Source organism: Sminthopsis crassicaudata, chromosome 4 (genome assembly GCF_048593235.1).
Source record: "Sminthopsis crassicaudata isolate SCR6 chromosome 4, ASM4859323v1, whole genome shotgun sequence".
NCBI classification, from domain to species: domain Eukaryota; kingdom Metazoa; phylum Chordata; class Mammalia; order Dasyuromorphia; family Dasyuridae; genus Sminthopsis; species Sminthopsis crassicaudata.
In genome coordinates, this window is record NC_133620.1 from 456,288,818 (window position 1) to 456,313,745 (window position 24,928).

The window sequence follows — 24,928 nt, forward strand, 5'->3', positions numbered from 1 at the left end:
CTCAGCCGGGCTAGATGGCCTTCCATTTCTGGGGTTCCTTGAGGGGCCAGTGAGAACACTGGGCATATAAAACGTGTTATCGTTCCTTTAATGAAAGACAAGAGAAGTGGAGAAGAGAAGGCCGATGCTTGTCGTTGAGTCTGGGGCTGCCCTAAGTGGGGAAGAGGGATCAGCTTTGTTCTGCGTGGCCCCAAAGGGGCAGTAGAGAGAAGTCACAGAGGAAGGGGAAGAAGGGCTTTGAGGGCTCCCCTCATTGGAGACCCGTAAGCAGGAAGCCAGACGTTGTCCAGCCAGCTGTGGCAGGGATTCCCGCTTGGGCTCGGTCCTCTGTGATGTTTCTGAGAACACGGCCCCCGGGAGAGATGGACACTCAGATCCTCCTGACCCAGCTCTCCCCACTTTGCTCTTTCAGGATCGGACCCGGGCCGCCCTGCTGGACAATCTCCACGATGAACTCCACACGCACACTCAGGCGATGCTGGGGCTGGGGCCTGAGGAGGACAAGTTTGAGAACGGGGGCCACGGGGGATTCCTGGAGTCTTTCAAGGTAAAGGGATGTGGAAACAGGGCTTTCCAGGGGACAAGGGGGAATGACCAAAAACCGACTGAAAATGGTCAGTCTTCTCCTTGGATCACAGCCAAAATGGCCCACAGGCGTCCACTTCTTCTTGAGTTTGACGCCACTGGCATAAAGAACTTTGGGGGTCCTGTGCAGGGTCATTCAGTCAGTACGTGTCAAAGGCAAGTTTTGTGTCCCCAAGGTTCTCCGGTTAACGAGGCAGCTGGAGGGTTACTACGGAGCGCTAGGCCTGAGATGTTGTTGGAGCAGAACAGCTCCCAAATCTGATTCGCCGCCATTACTGAACCTCTGACGATCCACACTAAAATCCAGCAGGAATCTAGCCAGGACGGTCCTTGTGTATAGCATAATACACGAGGGATAGAAAACTAAAACTATAGCTCAGCCCTTGCTCCGGTGGCGTGCAGGCAGACGGGAGGGGGTGGATGCTGAAGATGCCGTTCAGGTGGAAAGGAGAGCTTCTCCTGGCGGGCCAGGACAAGGCCGGCCTGAGGGACCAGGAGGATGGCGGTTCCCGTACCCTCTCTCCTCCTAGCTCAAACGTCTGGGACGGCAGGCAGGAATCCTTATTTAGCCTGCGGAGGAGAGGCTGCGGAGGGGAGCCAGCAAGGCCAGAGGCTGCTTTGTCCGTCATTCAACAAGTGTTTATTAAGGAGTTCCCTTATTCTAGGTCTTGTTAAGTACTGGGCTTACAAAGAAGCGTCCCTCCCCCCAAGAAGCTGAAATTCTGACGGAGGAGCTCCTTCTGGGGGCGTCTCTCTCTGGCTGGGGGAGGTTTGTGGAAAGACTAACTTTGGGGGTTCATCTACAGGGGATTGTATTCCTAATCTCTTTCTGTTGATTCCTCCTCGGATAACATACCAGCCTCTGCCACCCAGAGGGGAAATTCTCCCACCTATAGACTCTTGGTCGGCAGAGAGTCCCCAGTCAGGACATGTGGCCCCAATTCATCCCAAGGCAGGACTGGGGAAGGGTGGTCGGTCTGCCTAAGTGCTGAGGGACAGCTGAGTAATGGAGAAGAGAAACGGGAGAAAATGGTGGACCTGGGGCGGGGTTGAGACGGAGAGATAAGTGAACTAGTTTGGACGAGAAATGGTCTGGAAAACTAGGAAAGAGAGAGAAACAGACACTGGAGGTGAAGCGAGGGAGATTCCCAGAGCATCCTGAGGTCATCTCCTTGTTCAAGGAGGGCAGCCCGTGAACTGAGCCTCGTGATTGGACCTTGAAACTGAGACCCAGACGGAAGAGGGGCTTTGTCCAAGGATGAATGGAGTCCCTCTGGGGGAAGAACTTGGAAATGGGTCATTAGAATAATGCTCATCATTTCAAAGTTGGGGGGAGGGAAAGGGACTTGGCCAAGGTCACGCAGAGAGTGGGGGGCAGGGCTGGGAGCGCCCACATTGTCCGGGATCCATTCACCCATTCGTTCATTCGAAGCCGCTGCTGTTCCACTGTCTAACCCTGACACCTGCTGGCTGAAAGTAGAGCCGGCCGGCCTCGGTCCTCAGAGAATTCCCCTTGGCTTCTCAAGGACACCGCACGGCCCAGGCAGCCAGTCTCTTTCCTTCCTCCTCTCCTTCCACTCACCTCGGTGGGAATGGGAAGTGACAAAGTCCCGACTGCTGAGTCCGAGCGGGGCGGGCCCAGAGGATCTTCCCCTTCTGGACGTAGTTAGTTTGGGGCTTTTTTACTAAGTGAAAGAAATCATTTCTCGCCTGATTTATACTCGGCCTCAATCGCTGATTGGGTATCGCCTTAGTCAAACTGAAGGCTTCGGCTTTAAAAGGCCAAAGGCTCCCGTTGTATCCAGGGCCATCTCCAGTGATTCTGATCTGTATCCTGCCACTGACCCAGAGGCTCTGCAGGGGAAAGGGAGGCCCAGCCTCCCTCACTTAAATCCAGTTCTCTTGCTAGTGATGTCACCTCCCTGAGGTCCCGGTCCTCTTCCAGAATGAAGCAACAGTAATAAGAAGCAACAAGAAATCCAGAGGGGGCAGCTGGTGGCGCAGTGGACAGAGCACCGGCCCTGAGTCAGGAGTTCAAATCTGGTCTTAGACACTTAACACGTCCTAGCTGTGTGACCCTGGGCAAGTCCCTTAACCCCAGCTGCCTCAGCAAAAAACAAAAACAAAAAACCACAACAAGTACAGAGTCTGGGCACTGGGGATGCAACAGTTCCTGCCCTCAGGGTGATTACTTCCATCAGGGAAAACAATGTGCAAAACTAAAAGACAAGAGAAAAATATAAAGTAGATGTTAGAGCACCATTGGGGAAAGTTTCCTGGAGAAAGGGCAACTTTAGCTGAATTTGAGGAAAGCACAAGATTCGGATCGTCAGAGATGCGTTCTAGGCCTGGGGCAGTTTGTGTAAAGGCACAGAGGTGAGAAATGAGAGAAAAGCCCCGTTCGAGGAGCCCCGGGGAGGGCGGCCTGGAATGTTTGTGAAGGAGGAAGGACACGCTTGGAGAATCTTTGAACGTCCCACAGAAAGACGTGCGTGTGCTCTGTCCCATAGAGGGTGGGGTTTGGTAAGCCGGAGTGTGCCGTGGCCTTTAATTGCTGCTGCTTTAATTCGGGTGGTTGTCATTGTGCAGTGAGAGGTAACAAGGGCCTGAACGAGGCTGAGGGAGCGTGAGGGAGAGAAAAAGGAATATAAGAAATGTGGGGTTGGAAGTCCCAAGATTTGGCAACTGATTGGCTGGGGGGGGGGAGGGGGATGTGTGCTGTGAAGGAGACTGACAAAACAAGGTCTTTGGAGTGGGGAACCCGAGTGACAAAGGGGAGGGTGTCCCTGTGAGAGCTGGAAAAATTAGGGGGAGTTGGGGGGAAAGGTAAGGAATTCTGTTTTGGACTTACAAACTCTGGCGTCTGATTCCAAGGGGACTGGAGGTCGATGGGAGAGAATGGAAAGATCTGAGAGTCAGATGTGGAGCAAATGCTTTTTTATTTCTTCCTCTGCACAGAGATAAGGGAATCCATGGGAATTGAGCTTACTGAGAAATAGGACAGAGAGAAAGGGGTGAGACGGGAAAAACAAGGAAGAAAAGAGAAAAAGGGAGAGAGGGGGAGAGAGAGACAGAGAGGAGCGGCCCCGAACAGACCTCCAGAGTTAGGGAGCAGGATATGGCTGATGATCCAGTAAGGGCCTGAAGGAGGGGAGAGGGGGATGGAGGAACCAGAAATAAACGGCATCTACCTAACCCAGAGAGGGGAGAATACCTAGGGAAGGGTGTTCCCAGTACCCAAGGCTGCCCGGAGGCCTGGAAGATGGAGATGAGACAAGCCCATTGGGAGAAGTGGTAACTTTGGGGAAGGTAGTTTCCGTTGACTGGTGTTAGAACAAGATTGCAAGGGGCTGCAAACTGAGAAGAGAGGAGAGGAAGTGGAGGTAATGGGGGGAGACAAGTCTGGAGGAGGCTAAAGATTTAGCCGTGAAAGGGAGAAGAGATTTGGGAGGATGTGGCTGTGTAAAAGAAAATTAAGAATGAAGGAGATTTACTTATATTTCTAGAAGAGGGGGAGGGGAAGAAGGAGATCTAGTTGTGTTCTAGAAGGGAAGGAGCCCACCGAGAAGGAGGAATTGAAGATGAAAGAGATAAAGGCGATGGCAGGGTCAGCTCCCAGAGGAGAGAGGCAGGGATGCCACCATCAAAGGTACACCTAGGGAGCTTGACCTTGGCGAGGAAGGGCCGCCTCTGCACCCAGGGCTTGCCCACAGGAGACCAGAATGGGGGTGGGCTTGCTCAGTGGGTTGAATTCACAGAGCCAAGGGGGCCAAAAATGTGAGTTTGATCCCAAATTACAACATGCACAGAAAGTCACCAGGCTGCCCCTCATCGCTGGCCGGTCAGCTCCCCCCACGCGGGCCTTGGTCTCTTCCAAAATGACACGAACCTCTGGGCTTCGGCGGTGACCCATTGCAGGTTACTAGCAAGCAGGCTGGGACTTTATACTTTGGTGGAGGGACTCCTAGTAGAAGTCCTTATAGACTAAGCCTGGGCCAACAACAGAAGGAAGAATCTGCTCCTAGTCTCTCCATCCCTTTTCTCCTTTCTTTCCTTCCTTTTCCTCTTTTTTTCTGGCCGTCAGTCTCAGTTTCTCTTCTGACTTGGACTTCCTATGAGAACCTGGGCTGTCTATACTGCACAGAAATATCCTGTTGAGAATAGAAAAAACTTGGGCAAAATCACGTTACTGGTGAGCAGTGGTTGATTAAGTTTCAAGGCAGCCGTAGCAGCCTTGGAACGGAGCTCGAGTCCCGACTCTGAGATGCGTTGCAGTGTCCCAGACACGCGGCCGGGCTAGACAAGATAAAAACGGAACAGTTTTGACTTCAAGGAACTTGTATTCCAGCAGGGAAGACAAGACAGCACAAATACATACAAATATGCAGAGTATGTGGCTTTTTTCTTTTTCTGAGACAATTGGGGTTAAGTGACTTGCCCAGGATCACAGCTGGGAAGTATTAAGGGTCTGAGGCCAGATTTGAACTCAGGTCCTCCTGACTTCAGGGCCGCTGCTCTGTCCACTGTGTCACCCGGCTGCCCCCCACAGTGTATGTTACAAATATAAATGTAGGTATAAATGTGTGCACAGTAAGTGCAAAATAATAGGGAGGATCTGGAAGGATCCTGAAAGACCTCAGCTAGGTGGTGGCCCTCGAGCGGATCTTTGGAAGGCGCTCAGGTGGTGCAGAGGCAGAAGGGAGGGTGGGGATAGGAGAATGTGGAAGTGGGAGCTGGAAGGCTTGGACAAGAAACAAGAAGTGAGCCAGCCTGGCCGGGACACAGAATTTGTCGTTTGAGGTTCTTTCCCTGCCACTGACTGCTTTTGGGATTTGACACCTTTGTGCCTCAGTTTCCTCACTTGTAAAATGAAAGGGCTGGATTCAGTGAGCTAGAACGTCCCTCCCAGCTGCGAATCGGTGGTTCTGAAGGGTTTTTTAATGGACTTTTGTGCGACGTGTCTTAGGGCTTCAGCATCCAGAGATGCCGGGGATGAAGCATCTGGGCTCCAGCTCCCTCCCCTGCCCTCCCCCCACAGCCCTTCTCGCTCTTGCCGAGTGTGTGGCTTTTGTCATCTCTCAGCCAGGCAGCCAATGGGACACGGCCGTTTTAATGACATTTCGGGGATCTGTTGCTAGGAGACCCGGTTCTGTGAGGGATGCGGCTCTCTGATGGGAAGCTCCGCCGTGGTACCCAGGAGGAGGGTACGTGGCCAGGAGAGGGGACTGGCTCCGGCCTGTGAGTGACCCTATCCCCTCCCTTAATCCGCCTCCTTGGCTGAAGCTAGAAAACGAGGCAGGAGCCCGCTCCGGAATGGCTTTCTAGGAAGGGAGACTTTCTAAACCCTGAACAGCCTTAGAGAAGGCGGAGCGTTTCAGGCTCCTGCTCAAGAAGATCCTTTGGGTCCAAAATCAACACCGAACCCCTTCTGTTCTGGCATTCGGGGCCATTAGCCGCCCAGCGCCATCGATGGGGAACGTGGCGATGGTGAGCTCGCCTCACGGCGAGCCAGCAAGACCCCCGGATGCGACAGTGAGAGATCCGGTGGCCGCCATAAGCTCGCCTGTGGGAGCCTAGCTCTAGTGCTGGAAGCCACCTCAGAGGCTGTTTTACAGATGGGGAAACCGAGGCTAGTTGACACAGATATCTCTACCCATAAGTACACATACTTGTATATATGTGAACAAGGCAGTAATGATAATAGCTGGCTTTTATTTAACACTCGAAGGTTCGCAGAGTACCCAAGTGAGGCGTCTTATTTGATTCTCACAACAAGCTTGTGACATAGAGACTCTGATTATCTCCATTTTACAGACAAAGAAACTGAGTCCCAGAGAGATTAAACGAGTTGTTCTAACTCCTACAGGGGGCTTGGATCTCAGGCCCCTGGCTTTGAGTCCGTCTTTCCCCGTGTCACTTTGCTTCCCTGTAACTTCCACCCCTTGGCTAGAAATTCCCTCAGGTCTCCAGACACAAATAAACTACTTCTTCTCTTTCCGCAAAGAGCCCTTCGGATAGTTGGAGCCAGCTCTCACATTGCCCTCAGCTCTTCTCTACTCTGTTTTTTTTTTTTTTCCAACCTGTCCTGCATTTGTCTCCTTCCCCCCTGCCCAAGACAGTGAGCAATCTGACGTAAGTTAAACGTGCACAGTCCTTTTAAACATCTTTCCATATTTGTCATGTTGTGCACAAAAATTGGCCAAAAAGGAAAAAATCACGAGAAAGGGGGAAAAAGCAAATGAACGAACAACAAAGAAAGGTGAAGATGCTCTGCTTTGACCCTCAGTCCCCATGGCTCTCTCTCGGGTTCGGATGGCTCTCCATCCCAAGTCCACTGGAATTCGCCTGACTCAAAAAGAGCCAGGTCAATCACAGTCGACCCTCACACAGAGTTGCTGTTATGGTGTACACTGTTCTCTTGTTTCTCACTTCCCTCAGCATCAGTTCATGTCAGTCTCTCCAGCCTCTCTGAAATCCTCCTGCTGGTCATTTCTTACAGAACAACAATATTCCATAACATCCACAGACGATAACTTATTCAGCCGTCCCCCACCTGTGGGCTTCCGCTCGGCTTCCAGTTCCTTGCCACTACAGAAAGGGCCTCAGCAAGCACTTATTAAGTGCCAACTATTTGCCAGGCCCTTTCTGAGGCCTGTCCTGCTGGGAAACCAGAGATTTCAAGTAACATGAGTAATGTGTGTGCGGGAGGTGGGCACAGGTTTAACAGGAAGGGCGGTTTGTGAACAGTTGGGAAACAAGCCCCGAGGGCACGTGGATATGATTGGGGTCTGAGGGCCCGAGCTCAGAACCTGGCTCTTCTGTGGAGGCCTCTGTGATGTGGGGCAAGTCAAGCCCCTCTGGGCTGCGGTTTTCCCACCTGTAAGGGGGAGGTCAGAGCCGCGGTCTCTGGGGCCCCGCCAGCCCCAGATCTGAGGTTCTCAGAGAGGAGTCAGGCCCAGAAAGGCCGAGAGCCTTCTGTAGGACACAACGCCCCACGGCCAGGGTGCTCAGTGGAGCATCCTGCTCACACGATCCATGGACAAGCGAGTTGTTAACACTCCCCGGGCGTGTGGGGGACAAGGTTCCCACTGGTGGGTGTCGGGCCTTGGCTCAGTCCCACGTCAGTATGTTTGCTCCAGGGCCCTGTCCCGTGTGCCAGCGGGTGGCGGGGGCTGGCACACAGGGGCTGGCGCACAGGGGCCGGGTGGCTGCGCTGGAATCCAGGCCAGGGTGCCCTAGAGTGGTCCCCGTGCTCTTCTCTGCAGAGGGCCATCCGGGTGCGCAGCCACTCCATGGAGACCATGGTGGGGGGCCAGAAGAAGCACCAGAGCGGAGGCATCCCAGGCAGCCTCAGCGGGGGGATCACGCACAACAGTGTGGAAGTGACCAAAACCACGTTCTCGGTGAGTGTGGGGCCAGGGGCGGGGAGGCAGAGAAACAGAGAGTGGGGGGAGAGAGAGAAGGGGGGAAGAGAGAGAGGGAAAGAGGGGGGAGAGACAGAAAGAGAGGGAGAGAGAGAGGGAAAGAGGGGGGAGAGAGAGAGGGAAAGAGGGGGGGAGAGAGAGAGGGAAAGAAGGGGGAGAGAGAGAGGGAAAGAGGGGGAGAGAGAGGGAAAGAGGGGGGAGAAAGAGAGGGAAAGAGGGGGGAGAGACAGAAAGAGGGGGGAGAGAGAGAGGGAAAGAGGGGGGAGAGAGAGAGGGAAAGAGGGGGGAGAGAGAGAGGGAAAGAGGGGGAGAGAGAGAGGGAAAGAGGGGGGAGAGAGAGAGGGAAAGAGGGGGAGAAACAGAGAAAAAGAGGGGGGAGAGACAGAAAGAGGGAGAGAGAGAGGGAAAGAGGGGGGAGAGAGAGAGGGAAAGAGGGGGAGAGAGAGAGGGAAACAGGGGGGAGAGAGAGAGGGAAACAGGGGGGAGAGAGAGAGGGAAAGAGGGGGGAGAGACAGAAAGAGAGGGAGAGAGAGAGAGGGAAAGAGGGGGGAGAAAGAGAGGGAAAGAGGGGGAGAGAGAGAGGGAAAGAGGGGGGAGAGAGAGGGAAAGAAGGGGGAGAGAGAGAGGGAAAGAGGGGGGAGAGAGAGAGGGAAAGAGGGGGAGAGAGAGAGGGAAAGAGGGGGGAGAGACAGAGGGAAAGAGGGGGGAGAGACAGAAAGAGGGGGAGAGACAGAGGGAAAGAGGGGGGAGAGACAGAGGGAAAGAGGGGGGAGTGAGAGAGGGAAAGAAGGGGGAGAGAGAGAGGGAAAGAGGGGGGAGAGACAGAAAGAGGGGGAGAGACAGAGGGAAAGAGGGGGGAGAGAGAGAAGGAAAGAGGGGGGAGAGACAGAAAGAGGGGGAGAGACAGAGGGAAAGAGGGGGGAGAGAGAGAAGGAAAGAGGGGGGAGAGACAGAAAGAGGGGGAGAGACAGAGGGAAAGAGGGGGGAGAGACAGAAAGAGGGGGAGAGACAGAGGGAAAGAGGGGGGAGAGACAGAAAGAGGGGGGAGACAGAAAGAGGGGGAGAGACAGAGGGAAAGAGGGGGGAGAGACAGAAAGAGGGGGGAGACAGAGAGGGAAAGAGGGGGAGAGACAGAGAGAAAGGTGGGGAGAAAGAGAGGGAAAGAGGGGGGAGAGACAGAAAGAGGGGGAGAGAGAAAGGGGGAGAGACAGAAAGAGGGGGAGAGACAGAGGGAAAGAGGGGGGAGAGACAGAAAGAGGGGGGAGAGAGAGAGGGAAAGAGGGGGGAGAGAGAGAGAGGGAAAGAGGGGGGAGAGACAGACAGAGAAGGGAGGGAGGGGAAGAAGGAGGGGGAGGAAAGCCTTTGGCTCGGGGAGACCCATCAGGAGCAGGACCCCGTTTGCAGGAGTCTCAAGCCTGGGTGTCGGGGGAGGGCGGCTCCTGCCCCGACTGGCCCGTCAGCCAGGGCTTTCTCCGCAGCCTCCAGTGGCGGCCGCCACAGCCAAGAACCAGTCCCGGAGCCCCATCAAGCGCAGATCCGGGCTGTTCCCGCGCCTGCACACGGGCTCCGAAGGCCCGGCCGACAGCCGGACGCGCTGGTAAGTCCGGGGCGCACCCGGGCCCTCCTGCTGCTGTCCCGACCCCCGAAGTGCGGAGCGGGGGAGGGGAGAGAGGGATCCCCGCGGGGGCGCTTGCTCTGCGCGGGGGCGGAGGGAGGAGCTGTGTTGGGACGATGGCACTGGCGGGACTCAGAGCCTGAGTCCGAATGCGGCTCCGGCGGTTTGCGATCTGGACCCTGCACAAGGCCCAGCTCCGCGGCCTAGCGGGCCTAGGCGGTCCCGCGGGCCTCTCCAGAGATCAGGAGCGTTCCGGCGTCCCGCCCTGGGGGAAGCTGATGGCCTCGGCGCCTTTCTCAGAAAAATGTTTCCAAGTGCATAAAATGAGAGAAATGGGATTACAGAGGAAACCAAAACAGAAATATATGTTAAAAAAAATATCAAAATACAAAACACACAGAAAACAAAACCGCAGATTCACGGATTCCTGGTTAAGAGCCCCCGCCCCCGACAGTTAAATGGGCTCCCTGCCCAAGCCATGCACCTGAATGGTCTCCGGCCCCTCCCCCACCCCCGTCAGGTATCTTTGGATCAGGTCAACCTAAAAATTAGGACAAATGCCTGGGCTCCTCCTCACAAGCCCTGGCTTGTCAGTTATGAATCTGTGGCCTTGACTTGGGAGGCAGGAAGATCTGAATTCAAATCCTGCCCTCCAAACGCCCTCACTTTCAGGAGGGACCTTAAACCGGCTGCTTTCCCTGCCTCGGTTTCCTCTTCTGTAAAATGGGACTGTGACCCTAAGAGTGAGAGAATGCGATGAGAGGGCGGGGCGTCCGCTGGGTCCTGTGGAGATGCAGTTGCCATGCGTTATCACAGGTCTCCCTCCTTCCTCTCTCCTCAGTGACAGTATCTCGGGCACCCCCAAGACTCCAGACGGCGGCCATTCCTCTCAGGAAGTGAAATCGGAAACCTCGTCCAACCCCAGCTCCCCGGAAATTTGCCCCAACAAAGAGAAGTAAGGGGGGTGGGCAGCGGAGGGGGCAGGGGAGATGGGCGAGGGCGCCCGCTGGCTGGCGGAGCTGCCCTTGGTGCTCTGCCCGCCGTGCCCGCAGCGGCTCCGGGCATGGACTGAGCGCCCCCTCCTGCCTCTGCCCCTCGCCGCAGGCCTTTCGTCAAACTGAAGGAAAACGGGCGCTCCAGCATCTCCCGCTCCTCATCCAGCACCAGCAGCTTCAGCAGCACGGCCGGGGAGAGCGAGGCCATGGAGGAATATGACATTGTGGTAGGCGGGACCACTGCCCGGAGGGCCCGGAGCCGGGACCGGGCGGCCCCCCTCGAAGGGCCCGTCAGCCCTGGGTCCTGGGGAAGGAGGACGGAGGCCGCGGCAGGGAGCTTGTATTCTGTTAGGGGGTAGAGCATGTGACGCTGAGTGAGCAGAGCTGGCATCCCCGCGGGCCGCGGCGGCGGTGACCCCGGGCTCCCACAACCGGAAGAATCAGAGGGGCGCGTAAAGGAAGAGGCCCCTGAGCAGCCTTGGGGGGGCCTCAAGGTCCCAGCCAGGAAGACATCACGTTCCTAGTTTAAATTCTGCCTCTGGCTGTGCGGTCCTGGATGAGCCACTGCAGCGTTTGCCTCAGTTTTCTCATCTGTAAAATGAGCGGGAGAAGGGAATGGGCAACCGCTCCAGAATTTCTGCCAAGAAAACCCACATGGGGTTATGAAAGAGCTGGACAGGCCTGAAAACGATTGGGTACAAAGTACAACCTCCCCATTTTATAGATGAGGAAACTGAGGCTCAGAGAAATGTAGCGGCTTCTCCGGGGTCCCAGTTGTAAATGGCAGAAGTAAGATTTGAATCCAGGACATCTGAGCCGGAATCCATTATTCTTTTCTTTCAGGCTAGCCAGGTAGGGGAGGCCTACGTAAAATGTTTCCGGTTGAGGCAGACAGGGGGTCCGGCTGCTTTTTCTGGTTCAGTGAGAAGGGCTCTGGTTTTGGAGAGGGAGGATCTGGGTTCAGATCTCACCTCCACCCTCAGTCGGACATTGGACAGATCATTTAACCTCCCTCCGACTCGTTTCCTCATTCACAAAAGAAGGGATGAGGCCGGGGTCCCCTGAAACTTGACATCTGTGACTCCGTGACCTCCGCCAAGGGTAGAAGCCATCAGTTTTGGGGTCTGGAATGGCGGGCTCGAAGTAAAATCAATGCACAAGCACTTATTAGGCCCCCGCTGTGTGCAGGGCACTGGCTAAGAATACAAGTACAAAGAATGAGCCGATCCCGGCTCTCAGGAAGCTCCGTTTGCTAGGAAGAGACCACAAGCACGCTTAATTCTCGGTCCCCTGTGTGAGACTGCACACAAAGGGCCTCCTTCCCTGGGAGTTACTGCCCCATCCCCTGTTGTTACGCTGAGTCTGGGGTTCTGCCCCCGGGGTCTGGCTCGGTTTTCTTGGGGGCAGGAGCTTGGCCAGGGCAGGCCGGGACGAGAGTGATGTCTCCAGGCCCATCGGGATCCCGGGGGGGGGGGGGCGGGGGGGGTAAGGCAGAGAGAATCTTGGAGCCTCGTCCTCTTACCCCATCTCCCTCCCCCCAGAGCAGCCAGCCCTCCACAGCTTCGCCCTTCAAGCAGGAAGTCTTTGTCTACAGCCCGTCCCTGAACAGCGAGAGCCCCAGCCTAGTAGCAGCAGCGACCCCAGTTATCATGAGCCGGAGCCCGACAGGTCAGTGACGGCCTCGGGCAGCCTGGGAGGGAGCCCCTTCCCTGGGGCTGAGGTCATCGCTCTTGTCCCAAGGGGGCGTGGGTTTGAGCCCCAGTCCCAAGGTGTGGGGCTCTGTGAATCCTCTGGCTGGCTGTGGGATGCAGCTCCCCGTGGCTCCCACTGTAACGTGGACGGACACTCCCCGGGGAGCTCAGGGGCAGAGGGAGGGCCTGGACGAATGGAGCAGAGGGAGGGTGGTGCGGTGGGGAGGAGCCAGGGGACTCGGCTTTGCTTGGCAGCTAAGTGGTGCCCTCATGCCCAGTGTTGGACCTCGAGTCACATAGACCTGAATTCAGCTCTGGCTTCAGACCTTACTAACTGTGTGATCTGGGCAAGTCACTTCACCCTGTCTACCTCAGTTTCCTCATCTGTAAAACGGGCTGGAGACCAAAAGGGCAAATCACTCCAGGGTCTCTGCCCACAAAACCCACGTGGGTCAGGAAAAGCTGGACGTGACTCGACAATCACCACCGTGGCTGAGTCCATTAACTTCTCTGAGCCTGTAAGAGCAGAAGACGGAGGGTGAATGGGTCCCTTCCCTCCCTAAATCCCACCGGAGGATGCAGGGCAAAATCGCTTCATTTCCCTGGAACTCAGTTTCCTTTTCTGTAAAGTGAGACCCTGGTCTGGCAAGCTGAGGCTGCTGGGAGCTCAGGTCTGAGCTGGGACAGAACTCGTGCCAGTCGGGTGTCTACGGCTGGCTACAAAATCGCGAGCCGCTAAGAGCCGCCCAAGGAGGGGCAAACTCCCCCAGTCACACCACGAGCAGGACAAAGCTCCCGTACCCTTCAGCAGTGGGGTCGGGCCCAGGAATCACCAGGACCATCCCAGCCTGGGAGAAATGGGAAGAGGCGATGCAAAAACAAGCAAAAAATAAAGACGGGCTTCATCGCAGGGCTCTGCGAAGCGTCCATTTCTAGATCTGTGATCTCATGACCTTAAACAGTAGCATCAGTCAAGCTCTCTCACGTCGACTTCCTCTTCCAGCTCTGACATCCCACGAGCACCTGAGATGTCAGGTGTGAGAGCATGCAGGCAAGCAGCCCCAGCTCCTCCTTTGGCCCTGCGCTTTGTGGTTGTCCATCAACAGGACCGCCCAGTTTGGTTGGTTAGACCACCGGAACAGGGTGGTGGAGGTGGTAGCTCGGAGGCCCACGTGCATCCGGGTTTTTGTGCTGTCTTCCAGCCACAGATGGCATCCCCAGCCCCACCTAACCTTCCTTGGTGTGAGCATCCTATCACAAAGAAGGAAGAAGGATGGGGAGAGCTCAGGGCAGGCATCCTGTTGCTAGGGAAACAGTGAAAGCAGATGACTTGATTGGCCAGGGGATTGTGTCATTGAATACAGAAAACTTACATCATCCTAGGGACCAACAGCAAAGAAAGCTTAATTTGCTTTAATTCAGCGAGCATTTGCTGAGTCCCAGCTGCATGCAAGGCATGGAGGATACAGACAAAAACAGCAACATAGGCTCTGCCCTCGATGGGGCTTTCTGTACCGTGGTTCAGTAAACATGTCCCACAGCATACTTCCTCTACGGAGTATTTCTCAGCCTCTTTAATCATCCCTTATTAGTGGCTTGGCAAGAAATCATAGCTATAACATGGAAATGGCCAGGATAATAGAGCTGAAAGACACCTCGGAGGCCATCGAGTCCGGCCCATGGACCATTGCATATGAATCCGAGCAACACGCCCGGTAGGGGAGCATCCATCCTTCGCATCCATCCGTTCCAGCGAGTCGGAGAGCCGCTTCTCGCAGCAAACATTTGTTCAGGGTTGAACCTGTGCCCGGCCAGGGAGTAGATCCTGCTTGTGAGAGACGCCAGAAAGACACTCTGTGAGCTCCCAGTCTAGCCAGGAAAAATTAGGGACCAGGAGGGATGAATCCGGAAATGAAGGGGACAAGGCATGAGGGATGGGTGCTCTGCTCATCAGGGGGAATTTTTGTCTGAGGTAACCGACCTGAGGGTTTTACTTCCTGAGTCGGTCACGTTTTCGAGGCTTACTGAACCTTTTCCCGCTGACGGCTGATGCTCCTGACAGATGCATTTTCTGCTCAGTATTATACAAGACGAGGCTCAGAAAATGCCTTAGTCGTGGTAGGGAGTCCACCAAGACTCGGAAGCGTTAGAGAGACAAGTCACTTACGGCTGCTAAGCTCTCTGGTGACTGATAGCCTCAGTTTCCTTGCTACTTACTTGAAGGACCCAAGTCGTGGGCAAACCAGGACAGAAAGTCCATTGGCCTTCCCATCACTGACGCTGAATGGGCTGTGCTTGGATGCAGAGCTGTGGGCAACACACAGGGAAGGGAAAGAAAAAGGAAATTAGCGTTTGCAGAGCGCCCCCCTGAGCAGCCAGATGGTGCAGTAGAGAAAGCGTCCCATCTGGAATCAGGGGGACCCGAGTTCAAATCCAGCCTCAGATACTCACTAACTGTGTGACCTCGGGCGATTTGCCTCAGTTTCCTCATCTGTCAAATGAAATGGAGAAGGATATGGCAAACCACTCTAGCATTTTTGCCAAAAAAACAAAAACAAAAACAAAAACCAAATGGGGTCATAAAGAGTCAGACATGACCGATAAATTACTAACCGCTGCTAAGCAGTTTTCCAAATATTTCTTTTTTCAGTCTTCACAACACCACAAGGAAGGTGCCATCATTTTCCCATTTTACAGTTAGGTGATTTGAGGCAAATCGAGGTTAAGTAATTTGCTCAGTAAGAGTATGAGGTAGAATTCAAATTCAGGTCTTACTCCCCCACATTCAATGTTCTATCTACCGGGTCGTTTAGCTGCCTGTGCATAAAAATGTCAAAGAAACACGAAGACTCTGTGAGAATGTTTATGGGCGCTTGGTTGGGAAGCCAAAAACACATTAAAAAAAAGATGATGGTGACAAAGCAGCACATCTCTTCTCTGTCTCCGCCCCTAACACTAAGCCCCCGAAGGCTCAGCTCAAGGGCAGCCTCCGCCAAGAAGCCTTTCAGGATTCCTCTTTCACCTCTATGCTGTAGCTATTTCTCTGTGAACACAAGCTCCTTGAGGCAGGAACTGCTTCCTTCTTGCCTTCATGCCCCCAGAGCCTCATTGATGCACCTTTTCAGTCATGTCCGACCCTCCATCACCCCAGTGGCGGTTTTCTTGCCAGAGTGATTTGCCATTTCCTTCTCCAGCTCATTTTACAGATGAGGAAACTGAGGCAAACAGGCTCAGTGACTTGCCCAGGGTCACACGGCTAGTAAGTCTCTGTGGCCAGATTTGAACTGGGGAAGAAGAGTCTTCCTGACTCCGGGCTCTCTGGCCCTCAGTAGGTGCTTAATACATGCTTGTTGATTGACTGGTTTACCAAAATGCCCTCCCTTCCCCATCTTTCCCTGGCTGCTTCTCCTAGACTTGAAGAACAGGAACTCTCCGAGGTCCAACCTGAAGTTCCGCTTTGATAAGCTCAGCCACAGTTCCAGTTCCAGCACGGTAAGGGAGAGGGCTCTGGAGCATGGGGCCTGGGGTGGGGCCTGATCTGGGTCTGATTTGAGGGGCGCCTTTAGGCCCAGATTGCCTGAAACACAACCAGTCACGGTCACTCCTGTGACTCGCAAAGGCTTCGGGTCATCAGGAGCCCCCTAGGAAACTCCTCCAGGATGGATCAGTTCCGAGCCGGCGCTGCCGTTGGGGTAAAGCTAGTCCGGCTGGAGGGATTGTGTCTGAGTGGGAGGTCCAGGGATGGGAAGGACCTGGAAGAGGGGAGGGGAGCGGAGGCGGATTGTTCTTTCCCACGGGAGACAGTCCCGCTCTGGGGGAGGAGTCAGGGATGCGGTGAGCACAGCTTGGGGGAGGAGGAAAGGCCTTGGAAGGCTGGGAGGAGGGAGGCCTCTGCTGTCCAAATGGAGATCCTACAATCTTTCTTCTGCCAGTGAGTCTACTACTCTTGAGGAGCCAGTTAGACAGCCCCCTTCACTAATACAGAGCACCCCGTCACATACAGAAGGCAAAACCCAGCTCCTGTTATCCTCCAGAACAGGGATCGCTGACTCCCGTGGCACGTCCACACTGCACGCGCCCCCATGTGGGGTTTTCTTGTCAGCGAAATTAGTCTTTCCTTCTCTGACTCGTTTTACAGATGGGGAAACTGAGGCAAACGTTGTGAAGGGACGCAGCTAACGCCTGAGCCCCATAGGCTATCATGTCAAAGTCTATAACATTTTTAAATGCATAAAATAAAATACACAGGATTGCTGAAGAAACTGATCACCTGAAATCGGCCCCAAAGTAGTTTTACAAACTAGGATTCCTGGATCCCAAGCTGAGAGGACCCAAACCCCGCTTTCAGACAGTCGGTTAATGGCAGTTAGCGCCTGCTCGTCATGCATAGACTTGGCGTTTGAAAACCTGAGTTCAGATCTTGCCTCAGACACCGGCACAGCGGGGATAGGTTGGATGAGTCGCTACGTCTCCATTTCCACATCTGTAAAATGGAGATAATAATAGCATCTGTCTCTGGGGGTTATCATGACAACCAGAGGAGATAATATGTCCTCTAGAAAACCATTTAAAAGTGTTAGCTATCATTATTCCACTGATGTAGATGAAGACGTTGGCTGTACCCTGTGGGGACCCCCTTGTAAAATTCCACTTGGTGCCCCCAACAAGCCACTTACTGCGTTCTATATTTATTTATTTATATTTATTTTTTTTATTTAAAAATTTATTTATTTATTTATTTGTTTGTTTGTTTTTTGCTGAGGCAGTTGGGGTTAAGTGACTTGCCCAGAGTCACACAGCCATTAAGTGTCAACGGTCAGATTTGAACTCAGGTCCTCCTGACTTGAGGGGTGCCCTCTGTATATATTTATTAGGCTGCCTTTGGCAGGTGATTTCTCTCAGTCTCAGTCTCCTCATCTTCAAAACGAGTGAGCTGGATTCGGTGATTCTAGATTCCTGATTCTATGACCCTGAAGTCTCACTGACTCTTATTTAGATGGTCAGCCCACAACCCATCAGTCTTGTTACATTTTAATCTGGTTCAGACTGAACTTGAGAGTGTTGGAAGGTCTTTTTTGCCACTAGATACTCAACTGTTTCCCCTTAAATCAGAAAGATTTTAAGTCTGTTTCACCACTGAGAACCAGAGAGCGAATGAGTGAGCCAATAAGTGCAAGTTTTCCCTAGTCTGAGGCATCTTAATGGGCCGCCATTATTTTTGAGGGTCGATTACCCCGTGCTTTAGAATACTAGAAACGCAGCCTTCCGGTTATCTGTGACGGGGAGTCTCCCTTCCCTGCTCCTTCACTCAGAGCAGATCTCCTGGACGGCTCCCCTTCGTCACTGCCCCATGCCTGGCCCCGATGAGTGATAAATGCTTTTTACCGTTAAATGATTGATGATCATGTCAAGTCTTTGTTCTGATTCTGTCCTGGAGCAGGGTCACTAGTGGAAAAGAGAAGTCCTTCACTTGTCCAAGGTGAGTGGAGGGCTTGTCTCGCTTGGATCCAGGTGGGTCGCGTCCCCTTTTCGGTCCCATTTCTAACCTTCACTCTGACTTAGCAAAGGCCGTTCAGAGGGAGGCAGCCAGCTCAGGGCTCCGTCAGCCTGGGAAGTTTGGACGCAGGTTTAAGTGGGCAAGAATCCAAGTCCTCTCTTCCCTGAAAGCCTCAAGTCTGGAGCGAGGACGGGAGTAGGCTGCATTTGGGTACAAGAGGAGAGCGTTAATTACATTAAAGTGAATCCAAATCTGGTAGTCACATAGAATATAAGTTCCTTGAAGGAGTTGTTTTACTTTTGCCTCTATATCCTTAGCACGTAGTAGGAATTCAATATATGGGAAGGGAAAAGGAAGGGAACACACTTTTATTTATGATTATTATTTTTATTAATTATGTGCTAGGAGCTATTAAATAATTTATATATATATACACACACACACACAAAGAGCTTGGGGGGTCCCCGGAAAGGGAAAAGAGGCATGAAACCTTTTCTTTAACACTCGTCCAGCCTCTTTTCTGCCCCCAGCCTGCGCCTCCCATCACCCACCCTGACTCTGAGACTCTCCTTCTCCTCCGTTTCCTTCAGGGCAATCCTGCCTCAGTCCAGGGAGACAGCTCTTCTTCCACCGAGACCTTGGGAACATCTGTCCACTACACTACTCCCTGAAGCTGCTCCCATGACCAGTGCCCCCTTGCCACCAGCTCCGAGCTGAGACCAGCCTCCCACTCAGCACCATGTGTAGCCCAACCTTCCCCGACGTTCCCGGGGGCGGCATGCCCCGAGCAGGCCCACCTCCTGCCGTTATGAGAAGAGGCTCCTTGTACATGTAGCATACACTGGACACGATGCGGCCCAGCCCCTGGGCCCCGCCCCTCGGTCTCTTTGTGGATTTGTCCTGTGCCCTCCCCGTGCTGCAGCTGGACCTCCCACTGCTGTGCGCCTGTGCACTCTCCTCAGAGGAGCGCGCTCCACAAAAGGTCTCTGCCCCCCAGCTTCCTCCCCCACCGTCCTGTGCCCTCTGGTGCCCACCATGGTACGTCTCCATCTGCTTCCGTCCTGTCTGTGCATGGTGGGCAGAGGCCAGGCTTCGGGTCCCCGGCCTGATTGGTCCCTGAGGAGCTGAGTTAGCGGTCGGCGCTCTGTCCACAGGCAGGCTTCCTTCTCCCTTCCTTAAGCAAAAGTCCACCATAAAACGCCAGGAAGGCCCAAGACTGACCTTGGTCGGGCCCCATGTTCATATTCCTTCCAGGGGCAGCCTCTGTTGAGGGATAACTCCTTTGGGAAGCAGGCTTGAGGAGGGTTGGAGGGAGACAGGAAAAGAGGGAGATTGAAGCTAGAAAAGGAAAACGAGCTCAAAAAAGGGGGGGATTTGAAAGTAAGTGGCCTGTTCTAGGCTCCTGGAAGTGACCTCATCACATCTCAAACCTGGCGTGGCTGGGGGTGATGGCCCTTGTTGGGATTTCCCTTCTCTTCTCCCAGAAACCAAGCTTGGGAGGGTTCTGACAGAATGGTCAGGACCCTTGGGCCACTTATTCTCCATCCTCATGGGCTTCCCTAAGCATTCATTAGTTAACTAGCATTTCTGAAGCCCTGGCTGGGGGGGAATCTGCCCCTTCCTCCTCTCCCAACATCCCCAACATTGGGGAAGCCTCCCAAGCACCATCAGCAGAGAAATGTGGGTTCTTTGCATGGCCAAAGTCAGATGAATTTCCAGCCCGGCCTCTTCTCATTCAGACCACGGGTCCCTGTCTGAGGCTGCTGGAAGGGGACTTCCTCACCTCCTCCCATCTTCCCCAGCTCTCACGGAGAGCTCTGTAAGAGAGTCAGAGGCCAAATGCAGGGGCAAGGAGGGACTCGGAGAGACCATGGGGCAGTCATCAGTTGGCTCGGTCCTGGAGGAAGGGAGACGTGGGCCAGTGAGGTGAGACTTGGGCCCAAATGCAGGTTTCTGTGGCCATTTGGAATCCACTCATAGTCTGCCTCAGCGTCTGACTCTCCCCCCCCCCACCCTTGCCCAGGCTGCAAGGCCGAGAGCTGGATATCACAATGTAGATCCAAAGCTGAAAAGGGAACCTCAGCCACTATGGGGTCTCTCCTTTTTTTCTTTGCTGAGGCATTTGGATCTAAGTGACTTGCCCAGGGTCACACAGGCAGAAGTGTTAAGTCTGAATCAGATTAGAACTCGGGCCGGCCCTCTATCTACTGCCCCATCTCACTGCCCATACGTAGTATCCCTTTTTACAGATGAGGAAACTGAGGCCCATGGAAAGCAAAGGGACTTATTTAAAGTCACGAAGATGCTAAGCCTCAGAGGTAGGATCTGAGTCTATATCCACACTCCAGAGCCTGACTTTCCATTACAGCAGGGCCAGATGCCTGCTTTTGCCTCCTAGAGATCTGGACCAAGGGGAACTCCCTGAGAAGTATGGATGGGAGATGGGCTTAAGGTTCCCCCATCAACTTAATCTTAGACTTAACAAAACGTTAAGGACAGCAGCCGGCCCAGCATGCCGAATTCTTATGCGACGGACATCTGGGCTGTTTTCCTTACCCAAGTTGAAATGAACAGCTTTTCTTTTTCTTGAGCAACAGTAATTTCCTACTGATTTTTCCAGATAAGTTTTAGAAACAAGGAACCCAAATGATTTGGAGTTTGTAACAATTCAATACTAGGCCGGGGTCCTTTTATATGTTGTTAGAAGGGAACTTCAAAGTTACCTGCTATATCTCTATTTTTTTGAAAGATGAGAAGACAGAAGTTTTTTGTTTTTGCTCAAGGACAACAATCTGAGCACTTTGCAGAAATAATTTGCTCAAGCTCACTTAGTGTCAGAGCTGGGACGATGGCCCAGGCTTTCCCTCTGTCCGACCCTAGCCAGGCCGCTTTCCCTTTCCCATGGTTCCCACCTGAGACTTCCCTCTACACACTACCTATAAGGAGAGGAGTTGGTCTAAATAAATTATTAGCCTAACTAAGATTGATCTTATAAAGAATCCTCTCAAAAGTTGACCTAGTCAGGTGCTCTTAAACCTTGCTTTGGCAGCACCCATTTGTACATAAATAACGTGATTATTCCATGTGATTCTTATCTTTTTCTTCAAGCAGGTCAGTTAGGCCTTGGCCACACTTTTCATTGTGTCTGTATGTCCTTGAAAGTCATAAGCAATGTTTAGTTGCAGAATATTCTGTATTTCTTTCCACTTGTCACTAATTCAACCTGAGCCTTCCTCCCCTAATGCCGTCCTGTTCCCTCCCCAGGTTAGTCAAATAAGTAAATTTTGACTGTAGCTGCTCCCGTCTGCCTGGAAGCAGCAGTGCCTTTAATCAGGATTTGGGGTGATTGCTTTTTTAGGTCGCAATGTGTCTCCCACCTGTGGAGCCTCAGGCTCCATCTCCTCATCCCCCCCAGGCTGGCTCTAAGCCCTCAGCCCACCTCCTGGCAGACAGTCGTCCACCCCCCTGCTGTCCCCAGGAGTTGGAGGCTGGGGAGTAGAGCAGCAGCCTTGGATTCCCACTTCCTTATGGTTGACTTCAGTAGCTTCTGAAATGGCCTCCCTCCCTCCCTTTGGGTCTGGCACCGAGACCCAGCATCCTGTAAATACTTACCCGCTGGCTTAACGTATGAACACTATCTGCTCATCTGTGTCCCCGGTGCCCGGAGAAGGAAGAAAACGAGGTTAGAACAAGGTTCTTCCTTGTACCTCTGGATTTCAACTTTGTTTACAGTATTGCGATCCAAACTTGGCTTTTAAGCAACCTAATCCCTGATGACTCAGTAACTCCTACCAGTGTGGGCCCACATGCCGGGGTCCCCTGAGAACTTCTCCAGAAATCGCTCCCCAGAATGGGCATTTCCTTCTCTGGGACGCTTGGCCTTTGGAGATACTTTCTGGGTTTGCTGGCAGCAGGTGGAAAGAGTGAAAAAGTAGCACAAGCTGCTAGTGGTTATGCTCAGTTTTGCTCATTTAGGACCATCTAAGAATTGGGGAAGTTTGTCCATCTATGAAGGAAGGGTTTGCCAGGTAGGAGGGAGCGGGAACAGATCTCAAGGAAATAAAGTGTCTCCAAGCACTTTCAGGGCGCCTGACTGCTTACAGATGGTTCGGTAAGACAATTTGATTCTTTACCGTTCCTGGTAAACCTTACTTAGTCAGCTGTTTCTGCTTGGAAGGTAACAAGACTCTTCCTTTGGAGGAGTGACTTTGTCACTGTTTTAGAAGGTTTCAGAATTCTAGAAGTTGGAGGCTGTTAGAACTGGCAGTAAGTTGGAGACCACCCAGTCCTGCTCCTTCATCTTACACATGAGCTAAGCTGAGGCCCAGGGACATAAATCAGTTTGCCCACGGCCACGTCTTCTCCCAGATGAGACCAGACGCCAGGTTTCAGCTCCCACTTTCCATGCTACAAGCTCACCACCACCACGCTCCCATCCCCATTAGTTCCAGTGAATCGCATGAGCGTTCTACCAAAGTGAGTAAGTTGGACTCTCAAGGTTTGTCGCCTGCGTCAAGAATAGGAAAGTCTGATTTTCTGAGGTAGCGTGGACCTTGGCCCAGATTTGTACAGAGAAAGCTTAATCGAGGTTCAGGTGAATGAGATGGAGGGAGAATTCGTTGACTTTCCCTAGCAAAAATTCCTAGGACTTTGAACTCACCAAGAAACCAAAAAGTCCGATGGCCAGCTAGATCTTAGACTCATTGTCACTGAGGGCTATGCTAGCTCCCCGCCCCAAATCTTTTGTAGGAGTCAGAGCTGGGGCCAAAATTAATTCAGTTATTAATCTAAACCCACCCTGGTTCTCTCTTAGCAGAAAGCAAAATAGTGTCTAAAGATGTCTCTTCTATCCCAGTGGTTCTCAAACTTTTGTTCTCAGTATCTTTATACAATTAAAAATTACAGAGGTTCTGTCAAAAGAGTTTTTGTTTATGTGGGTTATATTTATAGATATTTACCATAATAGAAATAAAAACTAATTTCGAATATTAATTTCTGGACCCTACTTGGAGAACCCAGTCTATTCCTTACTACTTCACCAGAATGGGAGGCTAGATTTTCATTAATTAATTTAGATGTTGCTCCAAAGCCCCTACAAAAACATCTGTTTGTTACATTCCTACACCCAAGCCTAGAGAATGGTGGAATTGTTGGGGTTTTGGGGGGGGACTAGGGAGCAAGGCTTTCCTCAAATGATATAGACCAAAGGGATGAGCATCTTCTAATTGCTGGGGTGATGGTGAGTTCGTATTTTGGAAAGCAGGACTTCCCAGGAACTTTTCTGGGAACAGAAGAAAGGTTCCTGAGCACCCACAGCCAATTCTGCACAGATTTTCTTTGCTCAGGCTCCAGTTCCATTCTTTTTTCTTCCAAATCCTGAGAAAGAGAAGTCAGCTTTTTAAACCTTTGTGTGTGTATGTCACTGGAATTCCCATCCCTCTGGGAGGAGAGCTGGGCCAGGCTATGGAAGCGTCAGTCCATGGGAGCTGAGCAGAGTAGATAGGAACAGAAGACCTTGAGTGACAAGATGGCCCTAGAAGGAGGGTCTGGCTTCCTGCTTTGTGTTTAACTCCATTGGTATATGGGCGAACTCCAGAGCAAACGAATTCTCATCCATTCCTTTCTTTGTGACGTTCCACTTTCCTGATTTTCTGCTAGAGTAAATAAACCTGGTCCTTTCCATTCCTCTCACTGATCTCCTAGCATGGTTAAAGACCCTCCCTTTTCTTTTTCAAAAATGTCGTTTTGTGACGCTTTCCTAAGTGCAGCGATGTTCATCTGTGCAGAGAGTTCTTGAGAGCAATGGAAATCTCAGAGCCACGTTCAGCTCTGACAGTGGTGGTGATTATCACGTTTCTTTTTCCTTTTTAGAGCGGAGAGGTGCTTTGTAAGTCTGATTGCCTATGCCCTGTAAATAGTGTACATTTAATTTATTGCTACGGTAACATGGTGTATTGGTTAATGTATAAAACAAATTCTAAAAGGTTCACAAATGTATATTTTGTTGCTTAAATGTGTCTTTGCAGAAATTCACAATAAATAACATATTTTGTGTCCATCAGTGTATGAGATTCTCTGGGTGGGACCTCAGCCTTGGCCCTCCTGACCCAGCTTGTCTGGACCTCTCTTTCCCCACTTCTTTGAAAACTCAAGACTCACTGCCTACAAGCAGCCCTCTTGGAAGAAAATTCAGCTCTTTCACATTTCTTTGTGTAGCTTTTTTGAATCTATATACATAGATAGTTTTACATTAACTCTTGCAAAACCTTGTGTTCCAAATTTTTTTTCTCCTTCCAATATATGTTAAACCCGTACAATTCTACATATAATTCCACAATTATGTTGCACAAGAAAAATCAGAGCAAAAGGGGGAAAAATAAGAGAAAACAAAACGCAGCAAACAAAACCAAAACATGAAAATACAATGTTGTGACCCACACTTAGTGCCCCCCCTAGTTCTCTCTCGGGGTGCAGATGGCTCGCTCCATCACAAGACCATTGGAAGGGGCCTGAATCACCTCGCTGTTGTAAAGAGCCACGGCCATCAGAACTGATCGTCACATTGTCGTCCTGTTGCTGTTTCACATTAATTTCCAAGTCACATTCTCTCAGCTCAGCTCTGGGATTTAAATCCAGGTATAATCCTCAGATGCTGACTGGGTGCTACCAGTGCTCAGCAAAAAGCAAAAAAGCATCTTACAAAAGCAGTTTCAGCTTTCAATGTTAATAATTTCTCCTGTTACAACATAAATTCATTGAGAGTCATTTTACCATTGGCCCCACTCCACTCCCCAATCACCTGCCATAGTGCCCAGCACATAGTAGGTACTTAAGAAGTGTCTGTTGGTTAATAATGATAACAACGATAACAATAGTTACATTTATATAGCACTTACTATGTGCCAGGCACTCCACTTAGCCTTTTACAATTATCATCTCACTTTGAGGCTTGCAAGAACTCTGGGAGAAGGGAGCTAAGTGATGCAGTGGATAGAGCTCCAGCCTGAAGTCGGGAGGACCCGAGTTCAAATCTGACCTCAGATACTTAACACTTCCTGGTTGTGTGACCCTGGGCAAGTCACTTAACTCCAACTGCCTCAGAAGAAAAAAAAAAAAAACTC

General features: G+C 52.1%; 1 protein-coding gene across 3 annotated transcripts in view; it reads left to right on the top strand.

Moving 5' to 3' along the window:
* RAP1GAP2 (RAP1 GTPase activating protein 2) overlaps positions 1 to 23,863 on the top strand; it is a 221,458-nt gene extending 197,595 nt beyond the window's left edge. For all 3 annotated transcript variants that reach the window (XM_074263903.1, XM_074263902.1, XM_074263904.1), the window contains 9 exons: positions 413 to 547; positions 7,851 to 7,988; positions 9,488 to 9,606; positions 10,466 to 10,579; positions 10,729 to 10,846; positions 12,161 to 12,287; positions 15,723 to 15,802; positions 17,751 to 17,789; positions 18,398 to 23,863. In XM_074263903.1, coding sequence (XP_074120004.1) covers positions 413 to 547; positions 7,851 to 7,988; positions 9,488 to 9,606; positions 10,466 to 10,579; positions 10,729 to 10,846; positions 12,161 to 12,287; positions 15,723 to 15,802; positions 17,751 to 17,759 — 840 coding nt within the window. In that variant the 3' untranslated portion in view covers positions 17,760 to 17,789; positions 18,398 to 23,863. The remainder of the gene's footprint in view (positions 1 to 412; positions 548 to 7,850; positions 7,989 to 9,487; positions 9,607 to 10,465; positions 10,580 to 10,728; positions 10,847 to 12,160; positions 12,288 to 15,722; positions 15,803 to 17,750; positions 17,790 to 18,397) is intronic.
* Positions 23,864 to 24,928: the final 1,065 nt, after the last annotated feature.